The 16,621-nt window shown below is 38.7% G+C and overlaps 1 protein-coding gene across 1 annotated transcript; it reads left to right on the top strand.

Annotated features, from left to right (window-relative positions):
- Nucleotides 1-911: 911 nt before the first annotated feature.
- On the top strand, nt 912-2,410 carry LOC148029921 (peroxidase 66-like). The gene is made up of 4 exons (XM_087687336.1): nt 912-1,271; nt 1,486-1,611; nt 1,686-1,788; nt 1,986-2,410. Exons 1-4 carry the CDS (start codon nt 912-914, stop codon nt 2,408-2,410), a joined length of 1,014 nt encoding a protein of 337 aa, XP_087543462.1.
- Nucleotides 2,411-16,621: the final 14,211 nt, after the last annotated feature.

Below are 16,621 nucleotides of genomic sequence, written 5' to 3'. Positions count from 1 at the left end.
TCTATGAGCTCTTATTGCCAAAATCACAATGGTTTAGGCTAAGCATATCTAATCTCTTAAAATCATGGATAACTCTCGAAAGCTAGCCTTTGGGATTATGAGATCAAAATTTACTCTCTTTGTCTTATTCAAATAATACACATTTGTCTTTCTCTGTTTACTTTGTGTCTCTCAATTGAAAAATCATATTGATTCTCATCAGATTTAAACCAATTGGGTTACACTTGAAGCCTTGTTTCTAACCACTTAACATGATTCTCTTTAGCACTTACTACACCATAGCGTGCTCATTTAGTGATACACATGATTTGATTATATATGTAGCCAATTCATAAGCACTCTCATTTTCTTACCTTTGTGAGACTTGGGCTTTTTCAACTATGATAATCCTATATCACAAGGATAGTATTTATATCATTGCATTGCTACCATTTATCTCTCTAGTATGATTAGTTTTTCTATAGTATGATTAGTTTTTCTTTAGTATGCACTGTGCACTATCTAATGTGATTTTCCCATCCCTTGTGTGGATTTCAAACCATAGTGCTTTTTGTTTTTCCAAAGTATGATTCCAAAAGAGGAGGTCAAAGCTTCGAAGGTGTTGGGGATCGAGGCTTCGAATTAGTTAAACGTGGGTGTGCGTTGAATTTGCAATGATCGAGGACGTTGTGGGTTGGCATGAAATGTATTTTTGCAGGACGTCTCCCCAACCACATTTAGAATAAAGAGAGACATAAAGTGGACATGAAGGCAAGCTCCGAGCGGGGCGCCACGACTCATATAAAGAGAGACCCAGATCGCATTATTATAGACGTGAAGTGGATATTAGACTTGTACATGTAACATACCGCACATCCATAATTAGACGGCCTAGTGCTTATAATATCTTCTACGACTTATCAGTGTTATTAATGGCTAACCATCAGCTTCTGTCAATGAATAGCACTGCTAAGCATAATATGCCAGGTGCATCCGTTGTGCTTCTCATTGCCGCTGCCTCCTTTCTCTTCGGCATGATCCACCTTACCGGTAGCAGCACAGCTGCAGCTGCTGATCATCAACCCAGTCCTGTTCATGCAGCCACGTCGTCTCCTTCCACAGGATCGAGTATAAGTAGTACTGATCCGCCATTGCTGAGAGCAGATTACTACAAGCACAGCTGCCCCCATGTCGAGAAATATGTCCGCCACGCAGTCAAGAAAGCAACCAAGCACGACCCCAAGGCCCCTGCCGGGCTTCTGCGCATGCATTTCCACGATTGCTTCGTCGAGGTAATGATTGTATACTGCTACTCGATTTGAGTTGTATCGCTAGCTCGATCGAGGTACGTAACATCGTAAAATTATCTGGACTGTACAGTTGAACTTAACCCTGAAATTTGATAAATTGACGCGAGGTACTCAACTTATAAACCTTCAGTTGCAAGGCGCTTATCATTTATTGCGCAGCAATTATCGTCTGATCGTCTTTAATAAATCGCTCCAGGGTTGTGATGGGTCCATACTAATCGATTCTACGGCCAACAACACTGCTGATAAGGACGCCCCTCCAAACGTCTCTTTGCACGCCTTTTACGTCATCGACATCCTTGCCATTGCTGCCGTGGTGCTGGTACTGTCTCAACAACTGATCCTTTTCTTAAATTTTGGTTGGCTATAGCGTGTAGTACGTCTCTTCTGCTGAAGATTAATGCAATGATCATAGCTTTCAACACCGCTAATTCTGACAGCCAGACTCTATCTAACGCTTGTGCCACCCCGAATTACTCGCATGCTACATTGGCAGCTCGTATATTCTGCTTCCTAAAATATCGTTAAGAATCATGTTTACTCTTTCGTCATCCTCTTCCGAACTTTTGGCCTCACCATTGCACATCGTTCACCTAATCTATATGACTAGCGCTCTTTCCTTTGTCGAGGCTGACAGTAATGGAGTAGCACATTAATCATTTCACCATAACTCTAATTCCGTCTGCACAACTGCAGGAGGACATACTTTGGGCTTCTCCCATTGCTCTTCATTCAACACAAGGCTCTTCCACTTCAACAGCGTCGATGAGGTTGACCCCACCATCGACGACACATTTGCCCTCAAGCTTCGCAGGAGCTGCCCCGAGCATAGCAAAGACCATGCAGCGGGGGCATTCCTGGACTCAACTGCCACAAAGTTTGACAATCGCTACTATGTGGACGTTTCACAAGGAAGAGGAGTATTCTCCTCCGACCAATCCCTCTTTTCACAAGAAGTAGACCCGGAGATCAAGGCTTTGGTGTTGGAGTATGCCCGCAATGAGACTGCCTTCTTCCACAACTTTGTTACCTCCATGGTGAGCATGGGCAATGTTGGCATCAAAACAGATGTTGATGGGGAAATCCGCCACAATTGCCATTTTGTGAATCCAGTGCCCTAAACTATCAAGCACCACCAATCTGTGACTACGTTGTTCGGATACAAAATAATCTCTCATGAAGAGTTGTTTTGCCTTTCCTTGGAAGTCACTCTCACATCCATAGTCTATCCAAACAATCCAATCTCTTTAATTTGATGTTCTTTCAAAGGCCACCTTTTCGTTAGGGTCACTATTTTAGTGAGATAGAAAGAACCTTATTGGGACTAGTGTAGTATCCGCATATGTGACATTTGCATGAGCCTTCCTATGGTAGACATGTTAAAAGTGGACCACCAATAAGTATTTGATGCACTCTTATATGCATCACTTCTTTTCTTCTGCCTTTTTCCACGATGCATCTCACAACTGCAGGCATCCTTCATGACCCTCAAGCTTACCCAACCACCTTTTTCACTAAACCTGTGATTCCTAGTTTGGTGATGAATATCTGAACTCTCGTGCGTGTAAAGAACTATGTGTGCACAATGAAAGGTACTCTCTCAAGTGCGCGTGCATCTAAGATTTATTGCATATAATTGCAGTGGATATCATGCGATGCTAGTGCTCAATGATGGTGTAAAATGTGCATCAACCCGACCCTTGGCATGGAAGTAATTGATAAAATCAAGAGACAACCCCAGAGTGTAGTGCATTTGACAAGTCTAACATGAAGTGCTTGTGAGTCCAAAATTGTCGTGTAATGCAAGAATATTAGCAAGAAAATAAACTTGTTTCAAAATCTTCAGTAGCTACCAATTAACTATAGGTTGAACGTGTTCAGAAAAACTCCAATCTCGATCAAGGCTATCAAGTTTTCACACTCACAAATCCAAACAAAATGAAAAAGAGAGAAAAAAATCTAATTTAGACAAACAGAGAAAAACTAGCTAGAAAATAATAAAACAAATAGTCACAGAAACAACTAAGCTACAAAATCCTACCAACCTAAGGTTTTTCTAAAGGGTTTTCAATTTATGTGAAAGTGCTTGACAAGGTTGCTTTTCTTCTACCTTTTTACATCTTCGGTTTGTAGATGAAGAGTGACTAAGAGGTGCATGATTAAATATAATGACTCTTAATGGTTTGGTTTTTGCTACTAGGGTTAATACAATTAGAAAAACAATATGCTAGTTCATTCCCATTGTAGCAACGTATAAGAGCCATTGGTGCGTATGAAAAATCACCTAAGTGAAATATGTGGATATTCAATATGAGATACCTCCTCCCTAATCCCTAGAGAGTTCCCCAAATAGTTGACCAAAGCCCTTAACTCCTAGGCACATCACCATATAGTCCAGCCTTCCAAGAAAATTAGACTTAGCTGGACGTCTAAGTTCTAATTCTATTTTGCGAGAGTGGAAGCATTTGGAGGGTCATCATGGTGCGCAGATCGGACGCTGTATGCTCGCGTAGTGATTGCCAGAAGGTCCTCAAGAACAACCAACTCTACTTTTTGCACAAATTACAAGGTAAAAAGCATGAACGACAAGAGCAAGAGACCAATTGGGTGCAATCTCCCCCCATGCCTTGTGTGAGTGCTCCACAAAGCATGTATTTTATGTATATTTCATCTTCATGCTCAAATAATAGCCCAAATTACAAAATAGCAAGCTTTTAGCTTTTGAGTTTGCTTTTACATAAAAATAGGAATAAAGCTAATGGACGGTGCCCAAAGAGTCTGGCACGCCCAATACAATGTCCAAATAGAAATAACATAACCATGCGCCCATGCACATATAAAATAATAATAAATAATCGATGCCTCAATAAATAGGCATGACAAAATATAGGCATGGCGCCTATCAAAATATAATCCATAAATCGAATACTCGCTATCCTCCAATGCTTTCCTCCGCCACTGCTGCTATCTCTACACATCAACTGAAGCATTCACAATCGTTAGTAAAATAATACAATTAAACCGACAAAAGTGAATACCTAGCAGTCTTCAACTACATAAATAAATCAACTGGTTAGAAATAAATCCTAACCTTAATTTATTATGAGTGGGCACTCAAAACTCATAAACGTTTATTTATTTAATATGCATTTTGTGGAATCACCCGCTATGGAATCACCCATGTACACACTAAATTAATGAAACGCCCGAAAAGGACAGGCGTCCCTATCAACTTCTCGCACAAAGAATCCACTTTGTGTATGAGCCCCGGTCATCAAAGTTTATGGAATCCACCGTGGCATGAAATCCACCATGAAATATGCCTCCTGGCATCATACCCCCGGGGTGGGATAGCAATTGACCTCAATTGCTATTAGCTCAATGTGGAGCTAACAGAGTGGGGAAAGCATGTAAGTCTCTAGCGTGCATCCATTGTGCTTCCTCTACAGGATGGTTCTTAAATTTAACTAGATATCTAGAATATCTTCGGTCAGTTCTAGTGGTCATGAAGTCAGTGTCTATGATAGCTTCTGGTTGAAGTACTTCAGTCTCTTCCTCTAACAAAGGTGGGTTTTCATAAACAAGGTGTACAGGTAATTGGCCTCTAAATGGTCTCAATAAGCTAATGTGAAATGTGTTGTGAATTTTCCAATGAGGTGGTAATTCTAACTTGAATGCATTATCATTAATTTTATGAATGATTCTAAATGGTCCATAGAATCTAGGGGCTAATTTGACAACTGGATGTCTATCTACACTTTGCAGTCTACGTTTTTCTATTCTCAACCAAACATAGTCATCAACTTTGAAATTCATTGCTTGTCTTTTCTTGTTGGCTTGTTTGGTATATGATTGATGGGCTTTGGCAATCATATCTTTAACCTCATCAAAAATAGTATTATGCATACTAGCAATATCATCAGCACTCTGAATTCTATTTGACAAAGATGCAATAGATGTAGATAATCTATATCCATAAATCACTTCAAACGGTGCTTTCTTTATAGATGTGTGTGGTGTATTGATATATGCAAACTGTAATAAATGCAAATGTGTGTCCCATGTCTGTGGTTTAGAGATAGTATATGCACGTAAAAGAATTAGAATTGTGTTGTTAGTGGCTTCTGTTTGTCCATTAGTTTCTGGATGAAATGTAGATGAGAAATCAATCTTTGTGCCTAGGTTAGCAAACAGAGTAATCCAAATGTTGTTACAAAATCTAGAATCACGATCTGAAATAATAACTTTTGGCAATCCATGGTTAGTAAAAACAGTTTTCAAAAACAACTGTGCTGCTTGTGATGCTGTTAAAGTTTTCTTACAAGGAATGAAATATGCTTGTTTACTAAATCTATCTACTACTGTCCAAATCATATCATGGTTAGATTTAGTATTAGGTAAACCAATAATGAAATCCATAGAAATTTGTTCCCAAGGTTTAGATGGAATAGACAAAGGCATAAGTAATCCATACTATTTACCATGATGTCTCTTAACTCTTTGACAAATCAAACATTCAGAAACAAAGTTAGATACATCGGTGTCCATATACGGCCAATAAAAATCTTCAGTTCACGTACGTAAAGTAGATATGATACCTCTATGACCTTGGTATGGGGGACAATGAATTTCATTCAAAACAAAAGATCGGAATGGAATTGTAACACACAATCTCTTTTCATAAAACATAAATCCATCATGATATGACAATGAATCAATAGGAATCAAATTATTTTGAACTAATTTATTCCAATCATCATGAAAAGTAATATCCTGATGATAAGTATCTTTCATAGCAATCAAAGAATCAAAAGATATAACAGAAATATTATGAATGGCAGGTCTTCTACTCAATGCATCAGCCACTACATTTTCTTTTCCTGGTTGGTATTTAATGATAGGATGAAAACTTTGAATAAAGGAGGCCCATTTGATATGATGGTCAGAGATTTGGGGTTGGCTAAGTAAATGTCTAATACTTTGCTGATCGATCTTAATCATAAATTCTAAACCCATTAAGTAGTGTTTCCACTGTCTTAATGCTTGTACAACTGCTAATAGTTCTTTGTCAGATGTGGAATATTTCAGTTCAAAAGGTTTCAGCTTACAACTAGAATAGGCTATAGGATGATTGTCTTGCATAAGTACAGCTCCTATTCCTAATCCACTAGCATCACTCACTACTAGAAAGAATGGTCTATTAAAATCAGGCAACTGTAGAACAGGGGCATGGGTTAATTCATGTTTTAATAAGTCAAAGGATTTCTGTTGATTTTCGGACCCAATGATAGACAATACCTTTCTTCAAAAGTTTGGTTAATGGTAATGCAAGTAATGAAAAATTACGTACAAACTTCCTATAGAAACTAGTAAGACCAAGGAATGAGCGTAACTCATGCACGTTTTTAGGTACAGGCCAATTCAATATTGCATCTATTTTCTTAGGATCAACTTTAATTCCATCATATAATACAATATGACCTAAATACTCAATTTCTGTTTTAAAAAATTCACTCTTTTCAAGATTTGCATACAATTGATTTTCTTTCAGTAACTGAAAAACCAATGACAAATGCTCATAATGTTCTTTCTCATTTTGACTAAATACCAAAATATCATCAAAGAAGACAATTACACAATACTGATATTTCAAAAATATACGGTTCATCATTCTACTAAATGTAGCAGGTGCATTAGTCAATCCAAATGGCATCACTAAAAATTCATAATGACCAAACTGTGTCCTAAATGCAGTCTTGAATATGTCTGACGTATCTAGTCTCACCTGATGATAACCAGACTTAAGGTCTATTTTACTAAATATAGCAGATCCTTGCAGTTTGTCCATAAGGTCATCAACTCTAGGAATGGGATACCTATTCTTTACAGTGATCTTATTTAAAGCTCGATAGTCAATGCACATGTGATAGGTATTATTCTTTTTCTTGACTAACAGAACAGGTGCACCGAATGGAGAACTACTAGGTCGAATCAATCCTCTATTTAGTAATTCCTCAACTTCACTCTGAATTTCTTTTTGCTCTATCTGGTTATGCCTATATGGTGCTTTGCAAGGTGGTTGTGTGCCAGGGATCAAATCTATCTTATGGTCTTCTAGACGTGAAGGAGATAAACCAGGTGGTAGGTCTTCTGCAAAACAGTCCTTAAAATGTGCAAGAAATTCTTTATGCCTAGGGTGCATATGATTATCTTTTACTTGCAGTTCATTCACCCAAATGAGATAGGATTTACTACTCTTGCGTAATGCACATTTAGCTTGAGTATGCGAAAGCAGTGGAAAAACATTAGATGCATGCATACCATATAATGTAATAGATTTTCCTTGAAAATTAATATTCATTGAGTGTGTGGAATAATCTATATTTGGGTTATGCTGATGACGCCAAGGCATTCCTAAAATAATGTCACTCAACTGTAATGGAACAACTAGGAAATTTCTTCTTTCAATGTATTGACCAATTTGAATCTCTAAGTCATGCACTTCCTGTGTACCATTATACCTAGTGCCTAAGAATGCAGCTTTGATGCGATAATGCATAGATACAGTCTATAACTTCAATTCCTTTACCAATTTTGCTGAAATAAAATCATGAGTGCTACCGTCATCATGCAAAATAATATTTTCCTTTCCATGCACCAAACATTTCATAGTCAATAAAGAATGCAGAGTAGGCATACCTGGTAAAGTATCCAAATGTGTAGTAGTGTCATCCTCATCTTCTGTGAAATCAGGCATATCTTCATGTTCGTCTTCGTCCATTGCTCCAAGGTAGTTGATATGGGCAGGTGGCTTCTTTGAAAAACAATTTGCTGCTAGATGTCCAGGCTGGTGGCATTTATAGCATACTATTGGCTTGGCTTTGGTTACATTGTTTGCAATGGCGGAAAGTCTAGGGATATTAGGGTTTGGCTGTGGAATAGGCTTGGAATTTTGATTTACATTGAATGGTAATGCAGGTGATTTTGCCCAATTTTTGCGAAAAGATGATGAAGAGAAACGACCTGGATTAAATCTTCTAAAGTTGGAAGTGAATTGCTTAGATCCATAATTACCATTGGCTTGGAATTGCTGTGGACGTCTGTCTCTACCTCGTAACTTATCTTCAGTGTCGTGAGCTAGTGAAATGGCGTCTTTAAGAGTAGCAGGCTTGAACATGTTAACTTCAGCATAGTAATGCCCAAGGAGTCCAGACATATACTTGTGCTTGTGTGTCGCTTCAGGTACGTCTTCAAGCATGCGTAGCTGGAGTAATGCATTCCAAAAACGCTCTCTATACTGAGGAATAGGCTCACGATCCTATTGCTGAAGAAGATTCCATTGCTTAATAGCTTTCTCATGAAATTGTACTGGAAGGAAATTCTGCATGAACTTCTTCTTGAAATCCTCCCAAGTAGCAGGATAATCTATGCTCTTGCGTACTACAGTCCACCAAAGAGATGCTCTGTCTACTAAATGATTAGTGGCACACTTGATTTTATCTTTTTCTGCATAGGTTTCCTCATGGAAATAGTCATCAAACTGACTAATGAATGCTAGAACAGTTTTTCCTTCTCATATGCCATTGAAAGTATGGAATTTAAAACTTCTTTGACTTATCTTTGATTCCTTGCGGATGGTTTGAGCTTCAAGAGTTACGTCGATGGTACATCGAATAAGATCTTCAACTTGAGGTTCTTCTTTATCGGTAGACGCTCTTTGTAAATTTGCCAGTTGAGCTTGCAATGCTTGCCTAGCCCTTCGTTCTTCTTCCAATTGCATCATGATTAAGTCCAGCTTTTGCTCCATCGTAGGCTCACGTAAGTCGCCTTCAGCCATAAGATCGTCCATATGTGATTCTGTCATCCTACAAAACTCAAAAGACCTTTCTCACTCAAAATCAAGTTAGCGGAATGAGCGTAGCTCAAGTTCGGGGATACAAGGCTTTTGTATTTTTGGGTATAGCTTTGTCAATCTTCAGAAAATCTGTGCTTTATCCTTCTTCGTATGCTGAAAATGCTTCAGCAAACCTGCGTATGGGTAGAGTACCTTACAATGAACAACTTTGCAGTTTGAAGTTTCTATGCAGGAACAGTCCTTCTAGGAGTTTTGAGCACAAGTTAGTTATGACTCCAGTTGACTAGTCTGACTTGCAGAGTTGCAAACTTATGTGACTTGCAAAGTTGCAGATTTGCACAACTTAGTCGCTTTACAGAACTTGTAGAACTTGACCTGAAGATACTTGCTGAACTTGATTAATTGGGTGTGACCTGGAGTTAGTTGTGACTTGCAGGATTGAAGAGCTTTGTGTGACTTGTAACTTAGGAAACTAAGCTTTTAAGCTTAGCTTAAAATCGTGAAATCGTGGGGGGGGGGGGGGGGGTGTTTTACTGACGTCGCGGAAAAATCGGAGGTCTCTGAAGACCTCGTGATGACAAATCGAAGCTTTTCCAAGCTTCTTAAAGCTTAGCAAGCTTTAATGCTAAGCTTACTAATAATAAAGCTTTGAAATTTATGAGCTATGGAGGATTTCTCACTGTTTATCCACGACTTGATGAAGGAGATGTAGGAGTGGTCCTCCGCCTTTGTAGCCCGGTCCTTCGCGATCCAATGACAGAAACATGGATTCTTGATCGCCAGAAGTCTGCCTGTATCGACGGTTCGCGATGAGATTGACCGTAGAGCCCGATCATTCCAGGAGCTTCGCCTTCACACGAGATGGGTAGCGATTGGAAGCTCTTGATCTCAGCTTCGCTCTAATACCAGTGGTGTGCAGATCAGACGCTGTATGCTCACATAGTGATTGCCAGAAGGTCCCCAAGAACAATGAACTCTATTTTTTGCACAAATTACAAGGTAAAAAGCATGAACGACAAGAGCAAGAGACCAATTGGGTGCAATTTCCCCCCATGCCTTGTGTGAGCGCTCCACAAAGCATGTATTTTATATATATTTCATCTTCATGCTTAAATAATAGCCCAAATTACAAAATAGCAAGCTTTTAGCTTTTGAGTTTGCTTTTACACAAAAATAGGAATAAAGCTAATGGACCGTGCCCAAAGAGTTTGGCATGCCCAATACAATGTCCAAATAGAAATAACATAACCATGCGCCCATATGCATACAAAATAATAATAAATAATCGATGCCTCAATAAATAGGCATGACAAAATATAGGCATGGCGCCTATCAAAATATAATCCATAAATCGAATATTCGCTATCCTCCAATGCTTTCCTCCGCCACTGTTGCTATCTCTACACATCAACTGAAGCATTCACAATCGTTAGTAAAATAATACAATTAAATCGACAAAAGTGAATACCTAGCAATCTTCAGCTACATAAATAAATCAACTGGTTAGAAATAAATCCTAACCTTAATTTATTATGAGTGTGCACTCAAAACTCATAAACTTTATTAATTTAATATGCATTTTGCGAAATCACCCACTATGGAATCACCCATGTACACACTAAATTAATGAAACGCTCTAAAAGGACAAGCGTCCCCATCAACTTCTCACACAAATAATCCACTTTGTGTATGAGCCCCGGTCATCAAAGTTTACGGAATCCACCGTAAAACCTCACAGAATCCACCGTGGCACGGAATCCACCGTGAAATATGCCTCCTGGCATCACATCATCCTAATAGAAATCTTCTGCCCATCTAAGAAGAGTCACTTTGCAATCTATCAAAAAAATGAGTAGCCAACCCTCCACTTAGTTCATGGGGACTTCCATTGCCTCATGGACTAGTGCACTACCATTCTATGTTTGCCTAGGGATATATTAGCTTGGGTTCTGTCCTCTCAAAGGTGGTAACACTCTAATGGCCCTTCATAGAGTTAGGAAGCTATGGACTTATCAATTCTACCTATCGATAGAGATCGACCGTTGCAATTGGACGCACCCACTTTTCTCAACATTCTACTTTAATATTCTAAAGACTTTTTGCTATTGTGATATGAAATATATAATTAGTGCTCTCTTTTTTCTCACATTACACAAAGTTCCTTGGCACATCCCTATTCAAGTGGACAAAATTTTCCAACCAAGGATGGGATCTTCTAATCCCAAGAGACTAGGCTATATATAGCATAACTCTCTTCAAGATCTATGGGAGATTTATGAGATGAAAGCTCTCATGCTCTCATGCACCTCAACTATAGTCCTACATATTACCACTTAATCCTTTGTACTACAAGATACATGAGTACTCTCTCTTTTATACTCATATCCCACAACATGATGAACCTCATCCCTCAATGTCACTGCCCAACATCCCTAACATGCTTATGACTTGTTGGCTTGGGTTTTCTCTTTAATGGTCATTTGCATTAAACAGTTTTTCTTTTTATGGTGCAAGATCAATCATAACATTGAAAAAAAAACCTTTTCAAAATTATTAACAATGTTTTAAATCTGTACCATGATATGTATAGTTCTATCCTCTCTTCATTCACTTAAATTCTCCTAATAAGAGTCTTTAAGCCTTCTCGCTAAGGGTTTCTTTAATTTTTAGGGTTTCACTTTACGGTTTTCAAGTGACACTATTCCTAATTACTTTACTCTTGTGAACTTTGAAGTCTTCAAGCACTTTATGACCTTTCTTTTGGCTTATGGGTTATTCTTATCAATCTTACGTTTTTTGTATTTAGGCTAGCATACATTGTTTCTAGATCAGTTCTAGCCTATATTGATCTACTTTAATGGTTCTAGCTCTAATTAAAATATAGAGAGCTTTCCATAATCAAGAGATTAATTGTACATAGTAAAAATACTTACATATAATCTTTATAAACCACTGCAACATATGAAGGCTATATAGGCAAAATTTAGTATGAAAATTTGGGTGGAATTGTTTAACAATGTGAAACCCCATCATTGAAATACACATCGGTATAAGATCTATCTCAATATGCCCATATAAATGTCAAAATATGCAAAAAAATGTACACAAAAATTTCATGGGTATATACTAGTGCTTTTATTGAGGATTATTCCAATGTGTCTATAAAAGACTACTAGTGAATATACCAAAAGGAACAGTCAAAATAATCTTTATAATTAGCAAGGATTATTTCAATGTGTGCAAAAAAGACTACTAGTGCATATACCAAAAGACCCATGATATCCATGTGTGATATTATGTTAAACATGGAATAATATTTGGACTTGCACGCTTCTTCTTTCAATAATAAAAAATTATACACAATAGCATAACTTAACATAATGGCATCTTGAAGCATAATATAAGAAAAAACCAAAAGTGACCAAATAGGATTGTTCTTTGTATTACAATATGGACATAAATGTAGAGAAAGCTTTGAAAGCCAAACTTTATCTCACTTACAAATTATGAGAACTACCCTTGCCGACATTTTTCAATTTACTTGTGCTTGGTTTTGTCTTTGTCCTCAATGTCTTCTACATAAACAAATAAAATACCCTGCATATTTTTAATATGAAAAAAATCACAATGCTTATAGTTATAAATACATAAGCTTACTAAACAATAGAAGTACATAAGCTCACATATTTCAATACTACAATTAAGAATCAAATTACACTAGAACTAATAGTGTTCTTGTAAGGGGCATAGGAACCCTCCCCTTGAAATTTAAAGAAAAAGGTTTTTTTTCTTTAAAAAACTTTTTTTTAAAACTCCCCTTCCCTCTCTCCCCGCCAACAGCCGCCGGGGAGGAGAGAGGGATTGGGAGTGGTGGAATGGCAGGAGAGGCATGCACCCTCCAGGTGGAGGGTAGGCATGCCAATTATCTCCTCCCCTCCCCTTATATAGGGGAGGACTTCTACCCTCCCCAAGCAGAAGGTAGAGAAAGGAGGAGGCCACGCCGTCAACATCATGCCGTCCCTCCCAGTGCTGCACAGGGCCACCCGGCTCCATCCATAGCCACCCCCATCGCCTAGGCTATAGGCGCTCGCCACCTCTTTGGGCCTTCCGAACGGGCACATCATTTCCTCCCTTGTGATTGGCTGTAGCGGCAGCTCTTCCCGGGATGCTCCACCACCCAATCCACGTGTCTTTCCCCCTTGTGTCAGACTACAACGGCAGTTTTGTGGGCCGCTCTGCCGCCCAGTTCCCCCCCCCCCCCACATGACATTTTCTTCCCCCCAGTCAACTCGGCGCAGGCCATTGAAGGGCCTTTGGTCCTGGTCAACCCCCCTGGTCGACTACATCGCCGGTCCCTTTTCTTGGGCCGTCTAAAAAAATTAAACGGCTGCCTTGTTGGACCGTGAAGGTAAATAGTGGAGGGAGGGGATAAGAAGAGAAAGGAGGGAGAGAGAGAGAAGAGAAAGAAGGATTGGGAGAGAGAAGGGAAGAGGGAGAGAGAAGGAGGAGGTGAAAAGAAGGAGTAAGAGAAGGGAGAGAGAGAGAGAGAAGAGAAATAAGGATTGGGAGAGAGAAGGGAAGAGGGAGAGAGAAGGAGGAGGTGGAAAGGAGTAAGAGAAGGGAGGGAATAAGAAGAGAAGGGAGAGAGAGAGAAGAGAAAGAAGAATTGGGAGAGAGAAGGGAAGAGGGAGAGAGAAGGAGGAGGTGAAAACAAGGAGCAAGAGAAGGAACACTACAAGAGAAAGGCCCTATAGACGCGCACTGTACACGCAAAAAAGCGGGCGCATTTATAAGCGCGTGTATCAGCGCGTCTATTCACGCTAGTATAAAAAATGCGTCTATATATCCGCACTGATAAACGCACTTATAGATGCAAAAATAAACGCACATATTTTTCATTTCTCATAAAGTCCATGAATATGACCAAACCTCTTAACAGCTAGTATTTGTTTGAATAGGGCATGATTGGATAGGGCATGATTGGATGTATATACGACATAATTACACCTGAATCATGCGCTAGGACATGATATACATGTATATACAACATGATATACATGTATAGGGCATATACATGCATAGGACATGATATACATTACCAACTTTACTTCTTTCTGAGTATTACAAATATACATCCAATCATTCAAAGCTAATTACATATATGTGATTTCATGCCCTATATACATTCAATCATGCCCTATACAAATGTGATTGGATAGGGCATGATGATTGGATGTATATATAGATCAAAGGTTGACTTGTGCATTTGTAATATATATATATATATATATATATATATATATATATATATATATATATATATATATATATAGAACTGATCAATACACTCACATGTCTCATTTGTTGTGCACTTAACCTAGCCATGCATGCCAATTCATAGCATGAGTAGATTGATGTAAATCAGTTGGCTTGTGCATGTGCAAGCTATTCCAATCATGTCAAGGTGCACTTATAGCTCACATATAATTTTAGATAAGGTGGACCACATGTAACCAATGTGCACATGTCCTCTTTTCATCATCTTTAGCCAGTGTGTCTACTTGTTGGTGACTAATACCAACAAGCCAACTACAAATCTCTTATCTATGAAATGTATAAGTAAATTAACTTGGTTAATTTGATGAGGCCAAGTTTTCCTTCCATGGACAGTGTGGTTGACTATATTCTACTTCAAGGTTATAGGAATTTGCAGAAGTCAATGGAGCATCCTAAAAATGACAATACTTTAATTACTATATCAAGTCACTTCATATACATATCTTTGATTGATTGATGGATAATATGCCTTTCTCTATCTCTTTCGTGTACACCTTCATTGCATTATCTCTCTCTAGCTAAAAACCATTCGTGCTTTATCCACCTATTGATACTTGCATGCAATTGTAAGTGATGGACCTAAAAACGGGTCGGCACTGGCTCATGCACTAGCCGGGCCTCGTCACTACGCACAAGACAACCCCTCGGCCTCGCGGCCAGGAGCGTCTATCAAAATCTCTGCCTTCCTAAACATTGTGTTTGTAATACGTTGTAGTCCAACTGATCCTAACCCAATATTACTCCTCAGAGGGAGTCCCTTTCACATAGCCAAAAGGCTCGAATCACATACACATGGGGTTCCTCCTACGACTGAATGCCGTCAACCCTCTGCAACTCTCCTACACCTTAGGGATTGGCCCCTCGATGCGTCGCTCAACATCTAAACATTTCGCACAAAAGTCGCTCAAGGTACCAAATAAGCGTGTCCAGGAATGTACCATTGTCCTTACTTCTCTTTCCCCTAGACCCCATGACTAGCCTACAACATGGGTACCTCACTGCCTCTCATCGTAGGTCAGGTTCCAATAAACCAATTGCAATGCACGTCCAGGAGCTGGTCACTGATATTTTCTAAATTCTTTTCATGCTCTATGCATTTGGTGGATGCCTAGTGCTCAAACATTTAGCAAAACAGTATCGTGCACAAGTGCAAAAACATTCTTTTAATGGTTTCCAACTACCGTTCGTGCTTCGTTGCACGGGCCTAGCACCGAGGTGATCCTCGTGCTACTAAGCTCTTAATTTTAATTATCATTCGTCCTAAATGCTATGCATAGAAATCAACAACTTTCCCATCATCTCACACGGCATTTAGACATATTTCAACTCCTCTACCCTTCCCCGTTTAAATATTGCATCGTTGAATAGGTTTATAGGGTATTTTACCATCATTTTATGTGGAAAAAAACGGAAAAAGACATACTAGAACAAGAAGGTGGGGTTGAACTGAGGCAAATCATCATGCTTCAGTCCCCACAAACATTCACAAACATTGCTCTTATTTATCCTTATTTTTTGAAACCCAAAATATATTTTTCCCCTATTTTTTACGGTTTTTTTACCCTTTTCTTGTATTTTTCCTTATTTTTCTGCATTATTTAATTACTGAAAATTCAAAACAGGTTATGGGCTGTGGCCCTTAGTTCCTTCTTGCAGAAAAGTGAAAGTTTAGTTGGTGTTCCTATTTACTTTCCCATTTTTATGCCAAAAAACCATCATTTTCCCTTGATTTTTCATGTTTTATGTGTTTTAATGTATTATTTTGAACCACAAGATGCATATTTTTCTGATTTTCTGATTATGACCAGCAAGAACTCATGAAAAACAGCAACATAAACAATTTTTAGCCCACATGGACAACATTTTATCAATCAAAAGCCATGAAATCCCAAATTTCCTTTGAAAATTTTGAATTACCGCTTATTTGCGTGTTTCGGGTTTCATGTCCATGGCTGCAAATTTGGAAATCAACAGCACTTCATGCCCAGCACAATCACAAATCACGATTTCTAGCCCGTGGAGCAATCCGATCCATGCCGGACAAGCCTCCATCGTTCTTTCTTCTTCCTTCTTCTTCCCACATGAACTTGCCTTTAGAAGAGAGAGAGGGAGGAGAGAGAAAGACTAAAATCAGAGATCT

Source organism: Lygodium microphyllum, chromosome 10 (assembly GCF_053477565.2).
Source record: "Lygodium microphyllum isolate KBCC chromosome 10, Lygodium_microphyllum_v1.1.10, whole genome shotgun sequence".
Taxonomy (NCBI): domain Eukaryota; kingdom Viridiplantae; phylum Streptophyta; class Polypodiopsida; order Schizaeales; family Lygodiaceae; genus Lygodium; species Lygodium microphyllum.
This window is presented reverse-complemented; position numbering and strand designations above follow the sequence as displayed.

What these genes read in the sequence shown, in the direction of transcription:
- LOC148029921 (XM_087687336.1), top strand. Translation starts at nt 912, where the DNA reads ATGGCTAACCATCAGCTTCTGTCAATGAATAGCACTGCTAAGCATAAT. An exon ending in TCCACGATTGCTTCGTCGAG is followed by an intron (nt 1,272 to 1,485) that starts GTAATGATTGTA and finishes AAATCGCTCCAG; the next exon opens with GGTTGTGATGGGTCCATACT. An exon ending in CCATTGCTGCCGTGGTGCTG is followed by an intron (nt 1,612 to 1,685) that starts GTACTGTCTCAA and finishes CTTCTGCTGAAG; the next exon opens with ATTAATGCAATGATCATAGC.